The sequence below is a fragment of the Sordaria macrospora genome, chromosome 1 (assembly GCF_033870435.1).
Source record: "Sordaria macrospora chromosome 1, complete sequence".
Lineage (NCBI taxonomy): Eukaryota > Fungi > Ascomycota > Sordariomycetes > Sordariales > Sordariaceae > Sordaria > Sordaria macrospora.
The window spans coordinates 8,452,834-8,474,745 of record NC_089371.1 but is presented as its reverse complement, the minus strand read 5'-3'; the positions used below and the strand labels follow the sequence as shown (position 1 = coordinate 8,474,745).

At 52.5% G+C, this 21,912-nt stretch overlaps 5 protein-coding genes across 5 annotated transcripts; all 5 read left to right on the top strand.

The window, feature by feature from the left end:
- Positions 1–771: 771 nt before the first annotated feature.
- On the top strand, positions 772–1,302 carry SMAC4_00579 (uncharacterized protein; the record flags this gene model as incomplete). The annotated part of the gene is made up of 1 exon (XM_003351984.1): positions 772–1,302. One exon carries the CDS (start codon positions 772–774, stop codon positions 1,300–1,302), a length of 531 nt encoding a protein of 176 aa, XP_003352032.1.
- Positions 1,303–3,589: 2,287 nt separating this feature from the next.
- Positions 3,590–6,947, top strand: SMAC4_00578 (uncharacterized protein; the record flags this gene model as incomplete). The annotated part of the gene is made up of 4 exons (XM_003351983.1): positions 3,590–4,355; positions 4,417–5,491; positions 5,561–6,290; positions 6,330–6,947. 4 exons carry the CDS (start codon positions 3,590–3,592, stop codon positions 6,945–6,947), a joined length of 3,189 nt encoding a protein of 1,062 aa, XP_003352031.1.
- A 3,557-nt stretch (positions 6,948–10,504) lies between these two features.
- Positions 10,505–15,549, top strand: SMAC4_00577 (uncharacterized protein). The gene is made up of 3 exons (XM_024655639.2): positions 10,505–12,412; positions 12,479–13,063; positions 13,123–15,549. The coding sequence occupies exons 1-3, from the start codon at positions 12,276–12,278 to the stop codon at positions 13,316–13,318; spliced, it is 918 nt and encodes a 305-aa protein (XP_024511025.1). The 5' UTR covers positions 10,505–12,275; the 3' UTR covers positions 13,319–15,549.
- Positions 15,550–19,269: 3,720 nt separating this feature from the next.
- On the top strand, positions 19,270–19,683 carry SMAC4_00576 (uncharacterized protein; the record flags this gene model as incomplete). The annotated part of the gene is made up of 1 exon (XM_003351981.1): positions 19,270–19,683. One exon carries the CDS (start codon positions 19,270–19,272, stop codon positions 19,681–19,683), a length of 414 nt encoding a protein of 137 aa, XP_003352029.1.
- An 83-nt stretch (positions 19,684–19,766) lies between these two features.
- SMAC4_00575 (uncharacterized protein) lies at positions 19,767–21,871 on the top strand (the record flags this gene model as incomplete). Its single annotated transcript, XM_003351980.1, has 2 exons — positions 19,767–20,828; positions 20,954–21,871. The coding sequence occupies 2 exons, from the start codon at positions 19,767–19,769 to the stop codon at positions 21,869–21,871; spliced, it is 1,980 nt and encodes a 659-aa protein (XP_003352028.1).
- Between the last annotated feature and the right edge of the window lie 41 nt (positions 21,872–21,912).

Here is a 21,912-nt window from a genome sequence, read left to right as displayed (position 1 = left end):
TCGACGCTGAAGTCGACATTGTTCATCACTCTCGCAGATTGTCTAATGAGTATGTCATCCAACCAATTCCCAGCCCATGATCATAGCGTGCTTACTAACCTTTCCTTGCACAGGACCAATTCCTCCACTGAGACGGACAAGACTACTGACAGCGATGCCACCCGCGCTACCACTCCCGATACTCCAGACACAGAGTACTCCACCCTCGACACCAGCGCAGTCGACGACAAGTTTGACGATGCCATTCTCACAGACAACAACGACAAGCTCCAGCAAGCGGATGAGTTTGGCCACCTCTACAACTACGGTCAATTCTCACCCTCCGATTTTGACGCCACCTTCCTCATGGAACGTCTCGACCCCAACCGTCGCTACGTCCAGATGACCTGCGGTTACTGGTACGCCCTCGAAAACGACGACGAGATCCGCCCCATGGCAAAGGCCGAGTACCAGGAGTTCATCGCCTGGACCAGTCAAACCCCCGTCATCACCCGCGAGGATTTCAACAAGAGGCAACAAGCGGACGCTGAGCAGGGAATTATTACCAGCAACAACATTGCCATCATTGAGAGTCTTGACGATGACGGAGACGAGGAGCAGTCAGGCAATGAGGAAGCCGACTTGGTCGAGCAGCAGAACCACGCCACCACCCCCGAGGAGTAGGAATCCTCTGGACAGACTGGTTTCGAAGACTGCCATTGTGACCCCAACTGCGACTGCGACGGTGAGAACCAACCCATCGAACTCCTCGACCACGAGACCATCGACCTCATGGTCCCCGACTACCGAGACCAAGATCAGGATTCGACCACCGGCACCAGCAGCGGCATCCAACTCCTCGACTACACCGACCTTGCCGACGACGAGAATGGCAATTTTTACTCCTCCGACCCTCTCGCCGCCTGGGAATCCACCCTCGCGACCTGGAAAGACCCGCAAGACATCGGCGAGAACTGGACCGCCTGCGGCCTCTTCACCCACCCCGACGGAAACAAGAATTTCGTGAGCGGCAGCAATGACAAGATCTACTGGATGTACGAGGGCATGTTTCGCCTTCTGGACGCCGACGAGCTGGACAAGTTCAATCGCTGGAGAGACGGTGATGCCCACGCTTTTGATGAGCCTGAGGAGAACGAGCAGCCTGCACCACAGGACCCGGAGAAGAAGACTTGGGTGCGCGCGCCGCTGCGCAAGAGGGGTGGAAGGATGAACAACAAGTGGTACTATTGGAATTTGGAGATGGAGAGTATTGCGGAGGAGAGCGAGGAGGAGGAGGAGAAGTTGGTGGTTTGGAGGGATTAGGAGGGGCTTTTGGTAGATCTCCCGAGACGGAAGGAAAAAAGACGGGATGGACATCAGGAACGAACGAATGACTTTGGAGTTGACTTTGCGGGGTACGGAACGGGTACGGATGGGTCAAGCCCGGGATGGCATCAGAAGTTCGAGAATGGGACGAAGGATAAGGATTGCAGAACGGGATAGCACTGAGATAGCACAAGAATACGCTACCAGTGAAACTTGACCGCTATGATGACTTGTGATAAACACGCTTAATGATCGCCTGAATGCTTGATTACTATGACTGCCTGTGTGATTGGCTGCAAGTAGTGATTGTCCCTCTCGCCGCAGCAGTAATATAGCAGAGCCCATTGTTTTGCTAACGCCGAATGCTGCGATTTAAGCTGATTACTGTTAGTGTGTGATAGTTCTTGGTTACTGTGGTTGTGTGGGTTTACAAGTGATAGTGCAGAGGCCCTGTAACACCCGGAAATTCTATGCCTCGCTAACACGCCGCTATCGTCTGCTGAATCACACTTGCTGTAAAGGCCCGACCATCGCAACGTTAAACGACTTCTCGACGAGAACAGCTTTCATCAACCTCGATCAATGCGAACGAACATATGTAGGTAAAACGGACAATTGATTCACAACATGATTGCACGTGGAAACTTCTACGAAAAGGCAATGCAATCGTTTGTGGAGCGATGCCAGAGCCAAACACCGAGAACGAGAACACGACAGGACCTGATCACAGGATGATGTATTCTCAACAAGCGGTTGACCTGCATTCCCACATCAAATTCATATTACCATCCCAAATCCCATAATTCATGAATATACTCATGAAAATCCATTCTGCCTTACTAAGCCAAGTATGCTACTGATATCAACATCAAACGCCTCACAGAATGGTGATCCGGCGGTGTCGTTGCGGAGTGTCTCCCACGACGTCCATGCACTCTGTACGGCCTTCTTCTCCCTCACCGCATCGCGATGTCTTGGCATCCCTTGCCAGTGTGCTCAAGTTGGTACCACATAGGCGACTACCGCCAGCCCCATTGTCTGTCGGATATTTGCCCCAGTTGTTTATCGTATCGGGGCAAACATCCTCAACCATACAAGATTTTCATTTGCTTCCAGCTTCTACGACTGCGACGACACCTCGGTGAACAGAGGAAGGCAGGAAGGATCGGCGATGGGTGTCGATTTGACTATCACCAGTGTTTACAGCCGTTATCTCTTAGTTTGAACAGTCTCTAGTAAGTCCAGCTCTAGCCTTCCATAAGTCTCCTGCTTTTCGACTGTGAAGTCTGTTCGGCGGGTCCGGGCGCCGTTGGCCTGGCCCGGCAATAGCTAGAGGTTTGACTTTTGCTGAAGTGACGCTCAAATGTTTTGATATACGCAATCACCCGGCAGATGAGCTTTCATGAGCTTCTTGAACTCCCGTGACCCCCGAGGCCGCTCAGAAAACTCACGGGCCGTCAGCTCGGCCGGAAACAGCTGTAAATCTGACTGTTCGCCGGAAATTTCACGTCCCTGGTTCAGTCGTATACAGTCCCCGCGGTAGCCGCTCTTCCATTGTCTTCCCCCGGTTTCATGCCCTGGGTTTGACCTCTGTTCATTGCTATCCCATCCCCCAGAAATAGCTGTTCAGCTGTTCAGCCCTGTTCATACACCGCCTTCCCTGTCCGGACTGTTCAACCTGTCTCGACCAATGAGGTGTAACACCCTGTCACCGGGTTGCTCATGACAACCAAACCACCAACGGTTGTCTATCCCCAGCATCACCAACCTTGCTGCCACCACCGTCCACCCCCTTCCATAACGACAGTCGAAGCAACCACATGGACACAGCACTACTGAACGATGAACAGCCCATCTGAACAGGCCTGGGCTCACCCAACAAACCACCCAGCAACGCAGCAGCAAATATCCAACCTAGGAGGGTATAAGAGCACGTCTTCTGATCCCAGAACTGGAACTCAATCCTTCTCTCGTCATCTCACATCAAGTATCTCTTGCGCTACCGCAGAATTTATTCTCTCGCTCACGCAAAAAAACTTTTGCCTCGCGGCTCTTGTTCTGCTAAAGCTCTCTCTTGTCTAACGACACAAACCATCGACTTTCGAGCCTCTCATCATCAAGATCTTGCCGCTCTGCCGCATCATTCCCCCCCCCCCCCCCCCCCCCCCCCCCCTATCACAATTCAAGCTCGCGCGCGACTATTGAATTGATACCCATCCTCATCTTCTTCTCCTCCCCTCTCTTGTCAGACTCCTCCGTCTATCTTCAGTCGACATCAATCATAATGTCTTCTACCATCGGGGCTTCTGCGCTTGCGCGCCCCATTGACCGCGACATGGTCGACACTATCAATATTGACAGCAACATCAACGACGCCAGCCACTCGATTGACAACATCGCCATTGAGATGAACTCCGCCAACATCGACACCACCCTCAACGCAGTCATAGGGATGATCATCATCTCGGCCCTGACTGGCAACACCATTCTCGCTATTCTCGGCACCTTTCTTCTCATCATCGCCGACCGGATCACGAAACCCGACACCATCATCACGGAGGTCACTACCATCACCGATGCCGCCATCATTGCGACTAACATCACGAACTCGGACTCGGTCGACACTCTTCAGGTCCATATCCGCAGCCAAGATTTTGATACCTCTAAGGATCTCGACACTATCACCACTGTCGGCCCCATCGAGGATGCCCCGAACGACATCGAGTCTTCTGTTATCGTTGTCCCCGCCGACTCGAACGTCCACTGTTGTCACCATGACCGCCCGACCTTCGACATCATTGAGTTCGCGGCTCCCACAACTTCTCCTATCAACGACACTAAATTGACGACCAGCGATAACGACTCCTTCGGCGGCCTGGCTTCAGATGTCTTCAACTACACGGCCTTCGAGAAGCATTTCAAGGAAGACAAGATGTACTTCGTCCAAACCCCTCCTTCTAACGCCGCCATCACCACTGGGCCCAAGGCCAAGCTTGTCATCCCTTTGCAAAGGGATATCAACCAAGCGGTCCGCTTTGATCCCAAGCCTCGTAAGTCAAGATCAAGACCCCCAAAAAGAATATGTAGATCAACACACTAATTGCCAAATAGTCTGCATTCCCGTTTTCAACGAGATCTGCAAGCTCTCCATCATCGTCGAAGTGGACAAGGAAGAGGAAGATATCGAGTATCCGAGGTCGTCTAGCAAAGCTGATGACAGTCTTGCCGAGCTGGAGGAGTTTTCTTTCACTGAGCATGGTGTTGAGCTTCCTCAGCTATCCGACCATTTCGATAGCAGCTTTAACGAGCTTGAGGAATTTTCCGACACGGAGGATATCATCGCCTTTGCTAAGAAGGTTAACCGACTTTGTGACGAATTCGAAAAGGTCGAGTGCTTCAGCGACCCCGTGGAGCACACCATTACCCTTGCTCGCGACATCGACGCGTCATTCCAGAAATGGAACGAAGAAGATCTCGGAATGTTTTCCGACTCAGAGGAAGACGTGATCGCTCTGGCAAAGAAGATCGAGATCAACACCCGGCCTGCGCCGCCGCCAACTCCGCCCGCATCTCCGGTCCGTGCCGCATCTCCCGCCCATGTTACTGAGGGCCCAAGCTTCACGGAATCCGGCTTTCTTGTTGACACTCCGGTTGCGACTCCGGCTCAGCAAACCACGATCGGCTCACCTGCGAAAGTACCCGAGGGTTCCTCAACGAACAAATTCACCGAATCCGGCTTCCTGATCGAAAGCCCGGGCAACGCTTCGGTCCACGACACACCGATCGCCCAACTCCCCAAGGGCTCAAACAACAAATTCACCGAGTCCGGCTTCCTCATCGACAGCTCGGACAACACCTCAATCCGCCATGCACACGAGGACTTCGCTGCCCTTGGCCCGATGATCTTCACGAGTTCTCTGGCCCCGCAGACCCCAATCGGCCCTCCCGCCCAAAACTCCAAGGGGTGCTCCAACAATAAAAACAAGTTCACGTCATCCGGCTTCCTTATCGAACCTGCGGACAACCCCTCAATCCATCATGCGCCCGAGAACTTCGCGGCCCTTGGCGCCATAATCTTTATGAGCTCCCCAGCTCCACAAACCCCCACCGGCCCGCGCGCCCGGAAGCCAATCTTTGCCTCCCCAGTTGGAGAGCCGTTCTCACACACCCGCAAGGTGTCTAATGAGTAAGTCATCCCCACCACACCACTTACACTTACACTTGAAACCCATTTACTAACTCTTCATTTCCACAGGACCAACTCTTCCGAAGAAACGAACGAAACGAAGGAAAGCAACGACACCAACGACACCACAGCAACGACTGTCACAGCGCCTGGCTCTCCCACAGCAAACATCTACTCCGATCATGACGAAAGTTTCGAGTACCAAGCCATGGCTGGATTCACAATCTGCCTCTCGGCCAAGAAGGGTACGGGTATCACATACGATCCTACCTCCATCGCTGTCTCTGGCGAGGGTATCACGTACGACAGGAGACTTCTCAGGGACGACAGTCCCACGCCTTCGCCTATGAGTGACCGAACCACCGACTCAGCACCACCAAACGATCCGAAGGACTTTGAAACTCCCTACCACTATTCCGAGGATACTCCCGAGGATATCGAGATCCTGGCTATCTTGGAGCGCCCTAACGGTCCGAAGTACGCCAAGCTTAATTGCGGAAATTGGTACCTTTACCACGACGATGGCTCGGTTGATCATATGAACTGCGAGGAACATGAAGAGCTGCTGGCATTCATCATTGGGGATGTGGCTTCGTTGCCTCTAAAGCTACAACAGTTTGCTATCGACGCCGCAGCGAAGCACCTTAGCGAGAAAGAGCGCGTTGCCCAAGAAGAGCGCGTTGCTGACGAGCAGTCCATTGTTGAAGAGGAGTCTATTGTCGAAGAATCCTTTGCCGACGAATCCATTGTCAAAGACGACATTGCCGAGCAACTCATTGTCGAACAACCAATTGTCACGGTGGGTTAGGAATCAATCGGACAAGCGGTTAAGCAACAGAAGGAAGCACCGTTTCCATGGGACGATGAGGACGAGGAGCCAGCGGCTACAACCACCGAGACTGCCGAGGTCAACAACAACGAGCAACAACCACTTCCCTGGGTCCCTTGGGACGACGACGAACCTAGCTTCTACGAGAAGGGGACTCCTCGGGACATCCAGCACAGCGACGACTCCGAAGAAAGTTTCGCCGAGATCATCGACGACCAACTACCCCTTCCGAGGGTTCCATGGGACGCCGAACCCGAAGCTAGCAAACAACAGGAGGAACCAATTCTGGAGATACAAACCACCGAACGAGTCACCGAGGACATGACCACGGAGTTTGCCGTTGCCGAGGAGAGCATCCTCGAAGAGGAGGAATCCATAGTCGAAAGATGGTGGACAGCGGCTGAGATGCCGCCCACCTGGGAAGTCATCGAGCACACCCCATGCCCTGGCGAGAACTCATCCTTCGCAGAGTACGTCAGAGGCAGCGACGACCATTGGTACTTCCGCCTCGCCGGGCCCGAGTACAGGCCCCTGGACGCCCGAGAACTGCGCTGGTTCCTTAGCTGGCGCTATCACTTTCGCCCGACCAACACCATTGTCGAGTTTGGAGAGGAGGATTTCTTCTGAACAACCCTCGAATCACGACAAATCTCGGATTTTCAGCCAGTCAACGGTCGAGGAGCGAGAGCCAGAAAGGATCACGAACTGGAAGTGGGCGCCATCGAAAGGGTCCCAGAAGAGATGATATGACGAATGGTTCGGAACGCCACTTGCAAAGGAATCTACACTACGTACGTTACAAGGAGGAAACGGGTCTAAGAGATGGACGATCAGAACAGGTACAGGAAGTACAGTGTTGGGATTTGGGACAAGTGGGTTTTCACGGAGGAGCATCTTGGACGGGAATGGGTTATGAACGGATAGGGTTTGGAATCGCGAAAGTGAGATACCACGGGAGTGCGAACAACGAAAAAAAAAAAAAAAAAAAAAAAAAAAAGCCTGGAAAAAAGGACATGGAGGATCATCTTGAACGAGAACGGTTATGGACGGAAATGGTTTGGAATTTGGGAAGAATGGTGCTTGGATTGTCATCTGGGAATTCACGGAGGATTATCTTGGATAGAAAAGGTCATGGACGGAAAGCCTTTTTGGAATTGGGAAACTGGAGATAGCATGAAGTGTCAGACGTCAAAACGAAACACATATTTTTCTCCAACATAAACCGGTCCTCTTTCTGCAAAGTGAACTCGTGATACTGATGTCCAATATGCCTGCGTAGAGCTTTCTTCAACGTAAACTGACCCTCGTATGCAACGTAAATCAAGTGATACTAGTAGTGTCCAATATGCATAAGAGTGATAAGAGTGATGATTAGGTCTCATAACTAACAAGTGTATACGGTGCAGCGTGGTGATTGAGGTCTCATTCTAACAAACTTACCCTGCTATAGCAATCAACAAACTACCGAGGAAGCTACAGTACCTTTTTGACGATTTGACGATGCTGAGGTGATGAGAAGAAAAAGAAGCAAGAAAACACCGGTAAGTGGTGCCAGGTAGTTTTTTCTTGGAGCCTGCCTGGTACGAGCATAGCCTCGCTCGCTCGCTGACGAAAGAACCAACACCAACAGCAGGATCTAGATTTGGATGATGCCGTGGACACGCCTCAGAGTCGGATGTTGGAATGAACGATGGACGATACGATTTTGAAGTGACGATTTTTGCTGAACGGTCCAAACTCGGCCGAAGGAGGCATGGCATGGCAGCATGGCAACATGGCTTGATTATCAACTTCGACTAAACAAGCGCGGACTGGGCGTTATCCCGGAGGCTGTGGGAAGACCGAGAAGAAGAAGAAAAAGGACTGTGCCCGGACAAGCCTGGACAAGCTGGAGCTGGAGGATCCTCTTTCTCAAAGCCGTGACGGTGTGCCGGAGCAAACGGTTGCGATAGCCGAACAGACCATGCGCGGAGCACCTTCTCTTTGCATCATGGCATGGTGTCCGCGGATCATGAGATCAAGCCTAGGCCTTGGCGGGGCGAGGGTGAGGGTGAGGGACACTAGGTAGACAGATGGTGGAGGACGAAGATGATGGGATCAAGGGTTTGCCGCGAGTTGTTGTTGGTGAGTCGAGTTGTTGAGGATCATGGTGATGATGACGGAGGGTATTTCTTGTTTTGAACGAGGTTTCCGTTCGGGCGCCGTACCCTTATGGGGCCATCAGAATGCCATCAGGATGCCATCAGAATGGGAAAAGATTTTCTAGTTCAGCGTTAAGGTGGTTTCCATTGTGTGTCAGGGGGGAGAGTCCTAATGGTGGGTGTTGGGGCGTTGCATGAACGGTGATGCATTATCTGATACAGGTAGCGCCTTGGGTCACTTGATTGGTGCACATCGAATGCAACGTTGTGTAACATTCTTACCGTTTTCGAGAGTGTGCCTATGCTGCGGTGTGCTGCTCGGCTCCTGCTTGCTGTTGCTCCTCTCGACTCCTGAACCTGCTGTGCCCGCCTGTTGCGCTTGCCCGCTCGGGATTTTGTGATGTGCATCTCTCAAATTTGCACAAATTAGGGGGAGGGGTGGTCCCGTGTGGTCCCGTCTCCGTCGTCCTCCGTGTCCCAAGACAGGCATTTCAGGGCCAAGGTATAAAGAGTGCCGCACTCCCGGGATTCCTCGTACGTGTGGTGCCGCGATGGTAGATGGTGATATCGTTGTCTCTCGAGCACAATCGAGCGATGAGCACTCCGTTGCTTTTGTCCCAGTGAAGCGAAGGAGGGAAAATGCAAGATGACGGGCAACGAGGCGCTGGAGATAGAGTCATGTCGTAAAAGGTTAGCCCCAAAGTGGCAGGCGCTTCCACGAAAAGAAGCCCAAGTTCGACTTGGCGAGATCTCCCTTGTCACACATTATAAGCCCCCCCTGTCTATAGCCCCAGTGCGGGCACTCAAGCTAGCACGCTAGAGAGACGCGGAATGTTGTGTGTTTGTTCCGCCGCCGCGGGGAAAGGGACGGAGCCTTCCAATATGCACAAGGTGCATCCTCTACAGTGGAAACAGTGGGAAGAAATCCGAGTGGTCGCTGCCCTCCCCCGTCTCCCCCTCCCAGTGCCCGCGGGAGGAGGGGCCGCCGTTTCAACGGCTTTGGGAAGAGCTGGGGACGGAGCTCGTCCTCCCTGTGAGCTAGATCGACTGCGAACTCCTGCAACATGCGTCATTATGGTCCGACCACTTGAGACGACCATTTGCCAACAAAAGTGACCAAAGGCGACCCCTTCAGACGGTTTTTAATCCCCGATATCCTTCGGACCTCCCCCCTCGGCCCCTCGAGGCCTGCGCTCATCATTTTCGGGAGCGCTTCCAGTCGGCCCGTGTGCTCCAGACAGTCCTGGACTCCTGGCCTGTGTCTGAGGTGTCGGGCTTGTGCAAATGACCAATCTTTTTGTGGTCTGTCCTATCAGTTTTGTCAGTTTTCTTGTCGCCGGGTGTCCGATCTTTCTGTTCGTCGACGACGTGTGGAGATGCCCGTCAATAAAAATGTGTCAATCCCCTTGTCTTCATTCCTGAAGCCTGTCGGCCTGTCAATCAGATTGGGGCAAGTGCTTTTGCTGCCGGGACCGCAGCGCCTGCCTCGCCTGCGTCGCCTGCCTTTTCAGCGCCCAAAACTGCCCAACAGCAAATGGCAGGCGCATGTCGGTCGGCTGGTCCGCCTCTGCCTGCATTGCTTGCCGCTTCCACACCGGTCTTGGGAAGAAGGAAACAAAAGGAGTTGAGACGGAAAATGACAACCAGAGGAAATGAAATGTCTTGCTCCTCCTTGCATCTCTTCTTTTTGCAGAGTCGTGGAACGAAAAACAAAACAGAGAGAGAAAAAACAAGACAATTGGACGGAGCCGGAGCCGGAGCTGGGCCCTTTTGATGGTTTTTGGTCTCGACTTTTGTCTTTTATCTTTCCAGCGCCCCGGAGGACGGAAGAGCACTGTTCTGGGCGCCCTTTTGAGCACTTCCGGGGCCTTTGGAACCCCTGTCGGCTGAGTGTTGGTGTGTGTTGCACCCTGGTCTCTCCAGTAAATCCGAAAATCCGGGCCCCTCAGAAAGCGTGCTCTCAGCGTTCAAGATGCTCCGTGCCTGCTTCATATCCTGTCGTTGGAAGCGCACCGCGGACGCTGCCGTCGTTGCCGGATTTTTCCTCACGTCATTGGTCTTGGAGCGACGACGGACAAGCGGACAACCACTCAGAATAGAGAATTGTGCATACACACCTTACCCATTTGGGGCTGTTGGCTTGGCTGGGCACGCCGGGGTTGTCGCTGGGCTCCTTGTCTACCATTTGTTCTCATTTCCTCTCTTTTATTTTTATCACATTTCTGTGAACACCAGACGTCCGGCACAGTATCGTTGGCGTCCCCGTGGTGCACTCGCTTGTTGGAGCGCTGTTGGCAGCTGTTTCTGGCCTAGCCGTGCAAAAAGGGCCTCTAGAAAGCACCGCAAAACCGGCGGCCCCTCTGTCCGCTGAAGGTGAGTTGAGGTAGAAGGTGGTCTCTTTTCTTCTTTCCCTTTGTTTTCCAGACAGCCTGCGCCAGTTCCAGCCAGTACGAACTGCCAGTGCCTCCAGGTGAAACACTAGACGACCAGGGGCCCAAAAGCAGCAGCCAAAGCAGCAACAGCGAAAGAGAGGGCTTCAATCAGGCCCGGTCGTCTTGAGCTTGCCTGGTCATACACCTACCTGCCCATTCGCACACATTACGGGCCTTGGCAACTCCGTCGCTTCGCTCGACTGCCTCTTTTTGGCATCTCTGTTTTTGTTGCGCGCCCGCGAGGAAAAAAGGCCTGAAGGAGAAGGAAACATGGCACGGATGGATTCGTCCATTTTGCTTCCAATTCGCAATTCCCAATCCTTCCCCTCCAGTCCCTCCCAATTGGCCCGACTGGCTGACACCGTGAGGTGGTAGTTTGAGAGAACAGTTACCAGTCAAGCGGGCTCTTGCCAGTGTGCCCAGTGCCAGTTTTACTAATACCACCAAACACACATCGAGTCCATCCCGCCAGTGGTCCGCCCTTTTTCGCTTTTGCATTTCTCTTTTGCATGCCTTTTCCCCCCCTTTGAACGCTGTTTCGCTGTTTCTCCCCCACTCGTGGCCCAATCGTCCGCAATCCAACAACTGGAATCTAATCCCAATCGTCAACTCATCTTGTCCTTGTCCGTGTCGCCAGCAGCAGCTGCCCGTTCGGCCGTTGTCTCACACACACCTCACTCCCGTCAGAGACAAGGCACGCCCTTCACCTCGCTCACCCCTTCATCCCGGGGAACTGGGTCGCTGCCCCCAACCTACCATAAACCTTCTGCTCGGGTCCAAGCAATAACCACCTGGCATCCATCCCCATTATCCACTCGTCTGTATCGGCAGCACAATAGCTCGCACAAGGACTCATCCCAGTACACTACCGAGCCTGTCCGAGCCTGTCCGAGTCTTGCAGTTCCAGTTCCAGTTCCACTTTCTTGGGTCAGAACCCCAAATCTCACACTCCCCCGCTAGCACCAGACAACATCCAAGCCTTCCCAAGCGCTGGCGGCTTCTCACTTCCTAGCGATCAGCCAACGCTCCGCTTGCGAAATAAAGCTGTCCGGATCTGGGGAAGGGACCCGAGAATGCGCTTGGCTAGCACCTACTAGTATCGCTTCCATCCTCGTCAAGTTGCCCACCATCCTCGCCTGCTCATTGATGGGTGTGGAGTCCGGGCCTCCTTACTAGAGGATTGGCATCCCCATACCTTTACAGGTGTCCACCATCTGGTCTCCATCCAAACTCCATCTTCGTCTCTCCATCAAAACCAACCGACTCCCTCCCGTCCTCTCGACCCTAGTCCCCTGGCATCATCAGCCTTACACGTACAAGTGTCATCCTCACACGCTTCAACAACCATCATCCCGTCGAGAGCCTGCTGCTCTCACTCCACAATGGCGGCCCTCAATCTGCTCGACTTCAGCTATTGCGGCATTGTCCTTCGCCGTAACCTCGACAGCTTTCACGACGCCTGCGACGGCGAGCCGAGCCTCTTCGACGACTTCATTCCAACTGAGCATGATGATGAGAGGTCAGTAGAACAAGTGTGCCCGACGTTGGGCCACATGGCAGCTGACATCGACATGAGCGACACCAGTGTTACACAAAGTTTCTCATCCATTTGGCAACAACGGCCGCTATCCGATTCGACGCCGCCTTTGAGCGCTACCGTTTCACGAGAACCATTTCAGTTCCACGGCATCTGTCACAGCAATGATTCCTCCGATTCCAAGACGCCCCTTTCTGGAGAACTTCTATGGAGTCTTGGCTCGCTTTCGGTTTTGAACGTACTTGTAAAGACACCAGAGCGATACGAACATATCGCAGTTCCTTTGAGTTCCGACTTGTACATGGTGCGGGAGAAGGCATACGTCGACTACATCCCGTGTCCAGGCTCCGGTCCAGGTTCGCCCGCCCTCAGTGTTTTGTCCGAAGCCGCCCTACCCGAAATCGACGACGACTTCCCGAGAATCGACGACAGCCGACCAGTGATCACCGACATTGAACCGATTGTGGAGGAGACGAGTAAGATTGAAGAGCGATCGATACTTCAACCCAGCCAGACTAGCGATTGGCTTGCAATTGTCCTGGAGAAGAGACAAGCGACCCCCAAGAACGAGAAGGTTTCTGCTCTCCTTAAGGAACAGGCCGCATTTGATGTGGAGCAATTGATGAGCGCAGTGTATGTTTTGAGAATCATGGCTTATATGAAAGGTGGAATGAAACTGACCCGTGATACAGAAGGGATCAACGTAAACAAAACGAGTTCTACAAGCCACGTCTCAACAAGCGCACCCGTATGCGCTCCAGTCTCCCGCCGCAAAGTCGCAAGAAGTCAAAGAATTCGTTGAGGGCACCACCACCACCGTCACCGTCACCCGTACCGGGATATTTGCAATATCCACAATACCTGCCGCATCAAGGCTGGACTGGTTGAAGGGAAGGAAATTGTCGACGCAGACCACCACCACCGAGAAAGTGAGCAAGGGGAGGAAGCAGCAACGGGGAAACTGGATCGAGTGTTACCGCTACTTCCATCTTCAACTCACGCCTGCCCTTTGAAGTACGATGTCGGAATTGGCTACCGAGGTTCATCGAAACCCAGCACCAGCTCCGGAAATTCGTCTCAATCCTCGGCAGGTTATAACGAAACCCGACATCAAAATTCATCCTGCATCAGGCCGGGCCTCACAATCATTCGACCAGGCGGCCGAACGAGCGGCAGGATGTCTTCACGCACTTCGGCCATCATGGGCCACCAAATACCATTGCCCCCCAATACACGGGAACGCGGTTTTGGGAAATTTCGTCCGTTCGGAACTGTACAAAGCGATGACCGACACGACAGTTCTTGTGCCACATTATAACATGCATCTGGCATTGAGAAAACTCTCACAATCACTCATACACAACACTTCTTGTATACACACCGACTCGTTTTCTGTTGACTTCTTTTTGTATTGTTCTTACCACATCGGATTCTCTATTTCTCGCATTTTGTACGGTTTTAGCCTAGCGAGAAAATTATTGTGTATATCTTGAAATTATCGCTCGTTTACTCACTCACTCACTCATACGCCCAGTTTCGTGCTTGCTTACTTGCTCACATTGTTCGCACGCACGCTAGCCGCGCTCCTTCATCATCATCATCATCATCACCATCCTCGTCATCCACAACAACACATATCCCCCCCTCATTTTCTACAAACTCGACATACTGTTCACAATCTAGATGGGCATTCGTTGGTACACGGTTAATCAGAGAGAGAGAAACTTAGCACCATTAGCATCCATCATCATTATCATTATCATCATCATGAAAAATTCAATATCGGAAATGCAAAAACCGGACAAACTGGCTAACCTGCCCTGCATTCAAACCCGTGAGATTTCCCGTGAGACGTGTGTAAAATGAGCTTTTTTGTACTGTAACATCCTAGCAAAATGTCTCTTGTGAATAACACATTGAAAGGTAACACCAATTACATTTGCACACAAGCGAAAAAGAGGCTTCAGAGAGGCTTCAAAGTGGCGCATAGAGCGGTGAACAGAGCTTTCCGCACTGCCAGAATGGCCAGAAGAAATACCGAATGCCACTGAATGGATCGAAATGGACTGAATGGACTGAATGAAACCGCCACATCCTGCAAGCTCTGTTGACCGGCGGCGAGCAAACAACGGCAACGACAATGGAAGGGCACGGGATGGTGGTAGCTTTCGTTTGAGTCGGGAGTGGAAGTGTGGGAGTGGCACCTTTGGGCACCAGCGGACGCCTGTGGGCAGCAGCACATGGGAACAGGGCTCGACAAGGCTCGATAGCCCCAGGGCAGGGCAGAGGACAATCGCAGATGGGGGCCAAACTCAAAGGGACACCGTGGACATGGATAGGCAAGGAGAGAAAGAGGATTAGAGTCTGCTTGGTGAGGCATAACTCATCAGGATCCGATACCGAGAATGACCTTGGTGACCGTGCGCTCGCGGTGAGTACAGTATATATATATGTTAATAAGGCATAGAGAGAGGGATAGCGAGGCACAATTCGTGATTCTTCTTCAGCCGGAGCGGCGACGGTGGCGACCTGAGCTAGTGCCAGGAATTCCAGGGAAAATACCTAGGCTGGTGTTCCAGGAGGATTCTTGGCTTGTTAGTCTAGCTTGTAGACTTAAGGCCTGTTACGTTGCGCTTTACCTATTGGTGTCGGATTGTCGGGTTGTCGGGCTTGGAGGTTAGTGTTAGTGTTGGTATTGGTGCTGGTGCTGGTGCTGCATAACTCGTGGTGACCCGGCCTCATGAGAGTTGTGCCTGGGTCAAGCCTGGGCGATATCGAAGGTGAGCGAGGGTGGTTATCAAGGGTGTCAAAATCCCAAGGGTGTGCGAGAGGAAGGAAGAGAGAGCTGTATGTGAGTGCAGAATGGTGGGTGGGAGGATAGGAAACTGGGAGAGTGGTGGTGGTGTTTGTTACAGTGTTTAAACCTTTTCTTGGTTGTTTGGTTGGCGGTTGGCCGTGTGGTAACTGTCGAGAAGCTTGGTTGATGCTGAGGGGCTACTCATGCTACTGCAACCCTTTTTTGTGCCCCATTGTAACGGGAATCGGGACAGAAAACTGCTTCGGGAGATGCACCAAGGCTTCCCGGAGAGATTCATAAATCCTTCCAGGCCGTAAATCAGTTGACCGGCCAGTGTCGCAACCTGTGTGTGAGATTGCGAGGTACTTACTATATGTGGACGCGGAGAGGGAAGGGTGAAATTTGTCCGGTTTGTCAATCCGCTCTGCCTTGTTCAAGGAATGCACTCAGTTGTTTTTTGTCTAAATAATACGTAGTGGCCCAGTATCGATGCCTTCGAGGAGCTTTCATGGTAAGAATCAAGACCTCCGAATTTGGTCAAGAGATTGAAAACGTCACCGTAAGGCAGGCAGTCCTTGAATATCCTGGAAGCAGTCGAAACTCAAAATTGGTAAGGACAGCGGAATGAGTGGGAGAGATGTTTGTCACAGTGCAAGCGAGACCGAGGGTTGAAATGTTTGCCTGACGGTCTGATGCTGCAGCGGAACGACGGCTCATGGGAGTCCCGTCTGGATGGGCTGGGATTTTCTTTTAGCAAGAGGGGCCGGCTGGTTGGTCGGACTCGGGAGGAAACGGAAAGAAGTTGCTTTGGGAAAGATGTGTACGGGAACCGCACCCGGATTGCGTGATCCAACATCTCAAAGATAAAACACTGTTTGTCATGAATGTGTTTGTCGGTCGGCACCTGGCACATCTTTTTTCACCGATTGTGAATCACCGATTTTGAATCACCGATTTTGGTGTGCTATCGTCATGTTGATGACTTGTCTGGGGAAATCGGACTGGATCAAATGTTGCACCTCGGAGGGGACGCAAATGACCGGTCTTTGTCAAAGACTCGAAAATGAAGTGGCGAGGATACGGAAAATGCACCCGGATTGTAAGCGTATGGTGTTTGCAATGTCGAGTATTTGCTTCGGAGACTCATCGACTGGGGATTCTGTAATTCGTCTTTGGCCAGTTTCCAGTTTGACGGTCTCGAACGGTCTTCGTACGGGAGCTGCATCCGGCGTCAACATTTGTTTGGATTTGCTTGCATCCTTCGCTGTCCCGAGGGACTGGACAACTGCGGACATTGTCCATGCCGGTGGTAAATGACTCGAGACTCAAAACATGAGGCGAAGCAGGCAGTGGTCGATACGGGAACTGCACCCGAAACCAAACGAGCGGTCTGGTGTTTGCATTTTGTCCAGCTGAGACCGCCCTGCTCCATTGGTCAAACGCTTTCAAATATCCCTTGTCTTGAGATGCGTCTGGATCGTGGCAGGGAAACCCGAGCATTCCTGTAGGAAGACATCCCGGAAATGATACGGGAGCTGCACCCGCTGGCTACCTTTGTTGCAATCATGTCGTTTGCTCAAACTGGTGGATCGTGAATGATGACCATTCTCACATGCTCATGATTATGACGCTTGAATTGATTTCATGATGGTGTAATCCTCACAATGATTGATTGTGTTATCGCTTTCGAATCATTGGTGTTACAGTGTTAAGCGCTTTGGAAGGGGGACCGGACTCTGCACCGGGCGAACCGGGTGCGGCGGGTAAGACGCCAGAGAAAAAGCGGAGTTCGGGAAGTGCACCCGGACCCGACGAAGCGTCACCCGGACCCGGACCCGTCTCGGCAAGCTATTGCGCGGTAAGCCAGCACGGTGAGGTCGGTGAGGCACGGTAACGCAAGGTGTGCAAAATAACCGTAGGCACGCTCGGCACGGTGAGCATGGACTTTTATTGCTGTGCGGGCTGTGATGGGTTTGGCAGCTTGCCTCATCAAATACCTGGCCATCGTCATGGTTAGTATTCCACACCTTTGAATACGTTTTTTGATGAATCGTTTCCTCCTTCGCGAACCCGCGCACTCGCGCACGCCCGCAAGCGCAAGCACCGGCCATTTGCCCGCCTCCTGCTGATCAAACCCTTTTCAACGGTGATGATCATCCCAACCCCATAACTTGAAGTGAGAAAAATACCTTCATACACCATGAAATGGAGACTTGGAGATCAATCATAACACTCCAAGCAATGTTGAAGCTGATTTGAGGACTTGGGGAAAATGGTACGATGGGGTTATGCTTCGTTATTTCCAGGGGTATATCCGGTGACGGGCCCGGTGATGGAGACGGACAGCATGAACGCCCTGGGAACGAATGAGAGGGTGCGGAAAGCGCAGGGCGGTAGATGAAACGGTGAATTTTCCTAATGGACGACCGGCGTGGACCACGAATGGAGTTACTTTCTTGCTGGTGCTTGAGTGCATCGAAGATCACGGGACAGAGGAGGGACAAGTTGGATGGATGGCCGTGTGTCCCAGATTACCCACGGTATCGTTCGTCCTCTCGCTACCAAATCTACTGATTCTTGCCGGGTTGCGCCGGCATATTTGGGTCATATCTGGTGGTCGATAATGGATAGCGGTTAAATGCCGAAATGGGGATCACGGGCCGTTTGGAAGGGGATGAATGAAATGAAAGGACACATTGTCCGAAGTAGTGTGGGAAGGCGAAACGACGGGACCCACTGGAGTTGAGAAAAAGTAATTGGATGATACTAGGTGGACAATGATCGTCTTGAGTGCAAGCAGGTTAGTGTATGGAAATTGAGCATGAACTTACAGGCGCACTGAACACTGCAAGTCCCTACAGTTTGGTAGAAGGACTGGGGAAAGAGACCCACTCCTCAGTTCGTCTCATTGTCGTGATGCAGGTCCCGCCGGCGTGTGGTGTTTTGAATGCGGTTCGAGCACAGTAATGAAGAGGTCAATTCGATGTCGTGGTTGTAAAGCAGAAGAAGCGAGGCTTGTCTTCAGATTGGAAGATTTTTCGCTCAAGGCACCTCTATTCTTCAGGCTCTGCTATTAGTGTAGACTGGCCCAGTGCTCCTAAAAGTCCACCGCTTCATTTTCGCCACCGTTTTGTTCGAGGCAGGCATGAATGCCATGGCTGCCAAAATGGCCACTTGCGAGACACTCATCGATATCCAGAGCAGTAAAGAACTACCAGCATCGTGGCTCCCTCTGGATTTTTCTTCAATCATGTCCCTTTCTGCTTTGTGTGTCATCATCTTTTGACCCATTACCAAAGAGCTGGACTCACCGCACCGTAGTGAATATCCTCATGCACCCTCTTTAACTTGAGCCACCATTTACTGCATCCACTATTGTTAGTTGCATAGCAGTTGATTTAAAAGACCCACCGTTTCGTATGGTAATTCGCAGTGAAAGAATGTCCCAATTATTTACTATTTGTTCTGAGTGCTCACATAACCCGATCCCCTCACATAAGCTTGCTTACCCAAGTAGATACGCTAAAACAAGCCCTATACTATAAAAGAATTCTTATCCGACCTGTCATGGCGCTGGCGGACCACTACATCACTAGGCTATGTTCCAAAAGGATACAAGTAACCGAAGCTGGCAATTCAGTCGCTCAAGTGGTCTTATATAGTTGTGATAGCAGTCAAGAGGCACAACTGCAAGGCTGCCATAACACGACCCACGTCCTTTTACTTACATTTTCTTTCTCTATAAAGGAATAATAAAATACTTGAATATCTCTATAGAAAAATAATGTATTTAAATTCTTATTTTTTTTTAACAAAAATATGTTCTATAACCCAAACGCTATTAACATGATAATTAAATAACCGTATCCGATACTTCGTTACTATGTACGTATACCGTTAAATTATAGTATTAAACTATTCTTAATATATTCCTAGTAAAAGCTCGCGGAAAGTTGAAACGCGGGTTCTTGGTCGATGACGACAGCAAAATCTTTTTTAACATCAGAATCGTGTTCAGGACGTCCGATTGCCCCTATCTACGATGCCGCATCAATTGCGCATCGAAGACGCGGCGGTCGGGAGCACCGGTGGCGGTCTGGCGACGAGCCGGCACGCGCCCGGAAATCCCGTGGCCGGAACACTGACGATGACAATCACGGCCGGCGGCGCCGAGCCAGAAGCCCCCGCGGCCCCAAAATCCCCTCAGGAAGATGCGGCGAAGTTTATTCTCGAGGCTATGAATTTCCCCGGTGTTAATAGCCCACAAGACGCTTGCGCGGCGTGGGCGGAAAGACTTTTTGAAATCGCGAAGGACATCCTGCGTGCACGAGGCTGGACGCCTCAACCTCACGATAACACCACCGAGCAGCTCAAGAACGATATGAACGAGCTGAAGAAAATGGTCGCTGAATTTGCAAAGAAGCAAGCGACCCCCCGAAGACTTGGGCTACCATAGCTGCAAACCCGAACACCCACCCGACGGGCCTGAAGAGATCCCACCTTGCCCCGACGGGCCTGAAAAGATCCCACCTTGCCCCGATGGGCACCCAAGAATTCGTCCCCCTTCGAGCCGAACGATGCCTCACGGTCAAACTGAACGATAAGCCACCCTCTGCTGATCAGGAGAGGCGTACGGCCAGCGATATTGTGAAGGTGATCAATCAGAAGTTCCCCAAGGCCGACGCCAAAGCGGTCACGAAGCTGCGTCTCAGCGGAGACTACGTTATCACATTCGGAGAAGAAAGGAGGAAGTGGTGTCTACAGAATCAAGTTTGGGTGACACACACATTCCACAAAGACGCAAAGGTCGCGTTCCGTACGGTCTCGGTGATTGCCCGCGGCCTGCCGTGGGCGCTCATCGACAACCTCGAGCCAGAGGAGCTGGCAAAGGAGTTGTCCGTAGCGAACAAGATCGACATTGTCAGAGCGAAGGCATTCCGGAGGAAGCATGGGAGCGAGAGGGGTTCTCTCCTCCTGGAGGTTCCTACTGCAGACGATGGAGGTCGTCTCACTAGCGACCCCCTCCTCTGGATGGGCAACGCATTCTATTGTGAGCCCTTCGAGCGTGACGCAATCCCACAACAGGGCTACAACTGCTGGGAGTACGGTCATCTGCGTAGCTACTACCCCAAGGAGAAAGAAGCACGGTGCCCTCGCTGCGCCGAGAAGAGACACCCGGATAGAACAATGAAGGATGCCGAAGCCAATTCCCCCTCCAACCAACAACCCGACCTTGTGAAGTGCCTACCTTGCAATCGCAAAAGACACTACGCGTTCTCTCGCAACTGCCCGCTTGTAAAAGCGGCGCTCGGTCGCTCCTCCACGGCCTTCATGGAACGCCCACGCGTGTTCGCCCAGCGGGCGGAACCGGTAACAATCGACGAAACACTGGCCCCGAGCCAGCCTGAAGCCACGCAGCCGGCCGTAGAGGGCATACAGCAGCAGCTCCTCCAGCAGACGCAAACCGCGGCAACGTATGAACCTACGAGGGACGTCCCCCCTGCGACGCCGTCCCGGTCCCAACCCACACCCGCTGACGAAGACAGCGACCTGGATCTCCCAGATGCAGACTTAGCAATTCTGGAATCTGAATGGCAAGAAGTACAGGCTAACAAAAAGCGAGGCCCCTACACGAAGCAACAATGAGAACTTCGCGCCAAGCTGGAAGAAGCTAGGGCGAAGCGCCAGATGAAGAAGACACTTAAGACATTAATTGGCGCTACCAGGACGAGCCCACGACTACACCAGAAGAATACTGCCCTGTCTTCCGCTCCATGAATCTAAGGATTCTGTACTGGAACGTGGCAAAGTCATACAATAGGATGAAGATCGCGTTGGAAATGGAGGACCGCTACGACATCACAGCGATCCAAGAGCCAGGCCGGAGTACGGCCACGGGCGGCATCCCCAACACCAGGGCCTCGCGCTACTGGGCGTTGGATAGTGCCAACCAGGGACGCGCGGCGCTGTATGTGAGCAAACGCTTCGCAATCAATCGGTGGGACTACAAACAAGGAGAAGACTGGGTAATGGTGAGGCTAGGAGAAGGAGAGAAGGAAATAAGGAGATGGTCGGTTTACTCACCAATTTGGGACTCGGGTCCTGAACGTGAATGGCATACCCCCCTAAGAGAAATCGCATCGAGACCGATGGGAAGGGACGTCGTGGTCAAGGATATGAATCTCCACCACCCGATATGGGACATTCACGGAAGACAGAGCAGAGGCAGTCAGGTCCTCCTCTCGCTAGCGGCGAGTCATCGACTCGTACTCGCGACGCCGAGAGGCGAGCCGACACGGCTGGGGAACGAAACACGGCGGGAGCGCAGCAGCACCATAGACCATGCTTGGATAGCAGAAACACTGTATGCCACACATCAGACGGTGGAAGACGGAGCCCTCACCGGATTGGACCACCAAGCTCAATCGGTCCTAATCCGCTCTGAAATCACCGAGGAACCGAAGGACATCGAAGAAGGCTACAGCTGGGCACTTATGGATGCCAGGAAGGTTAAGGAACTCGCTGATGGGTATATAACGGTCCCGGCGGTAATTACCACGGTTGCCGAACTGGAGACCGCTACCAAACGGCTGATGGAGGAGTTGACTAGTATTGCGGACGAGGCGGTCCCGAAACGGAAGTGAGGGAGGGGTGAGCGTGCTGACTGGTGGGACTTGGGCGTGAA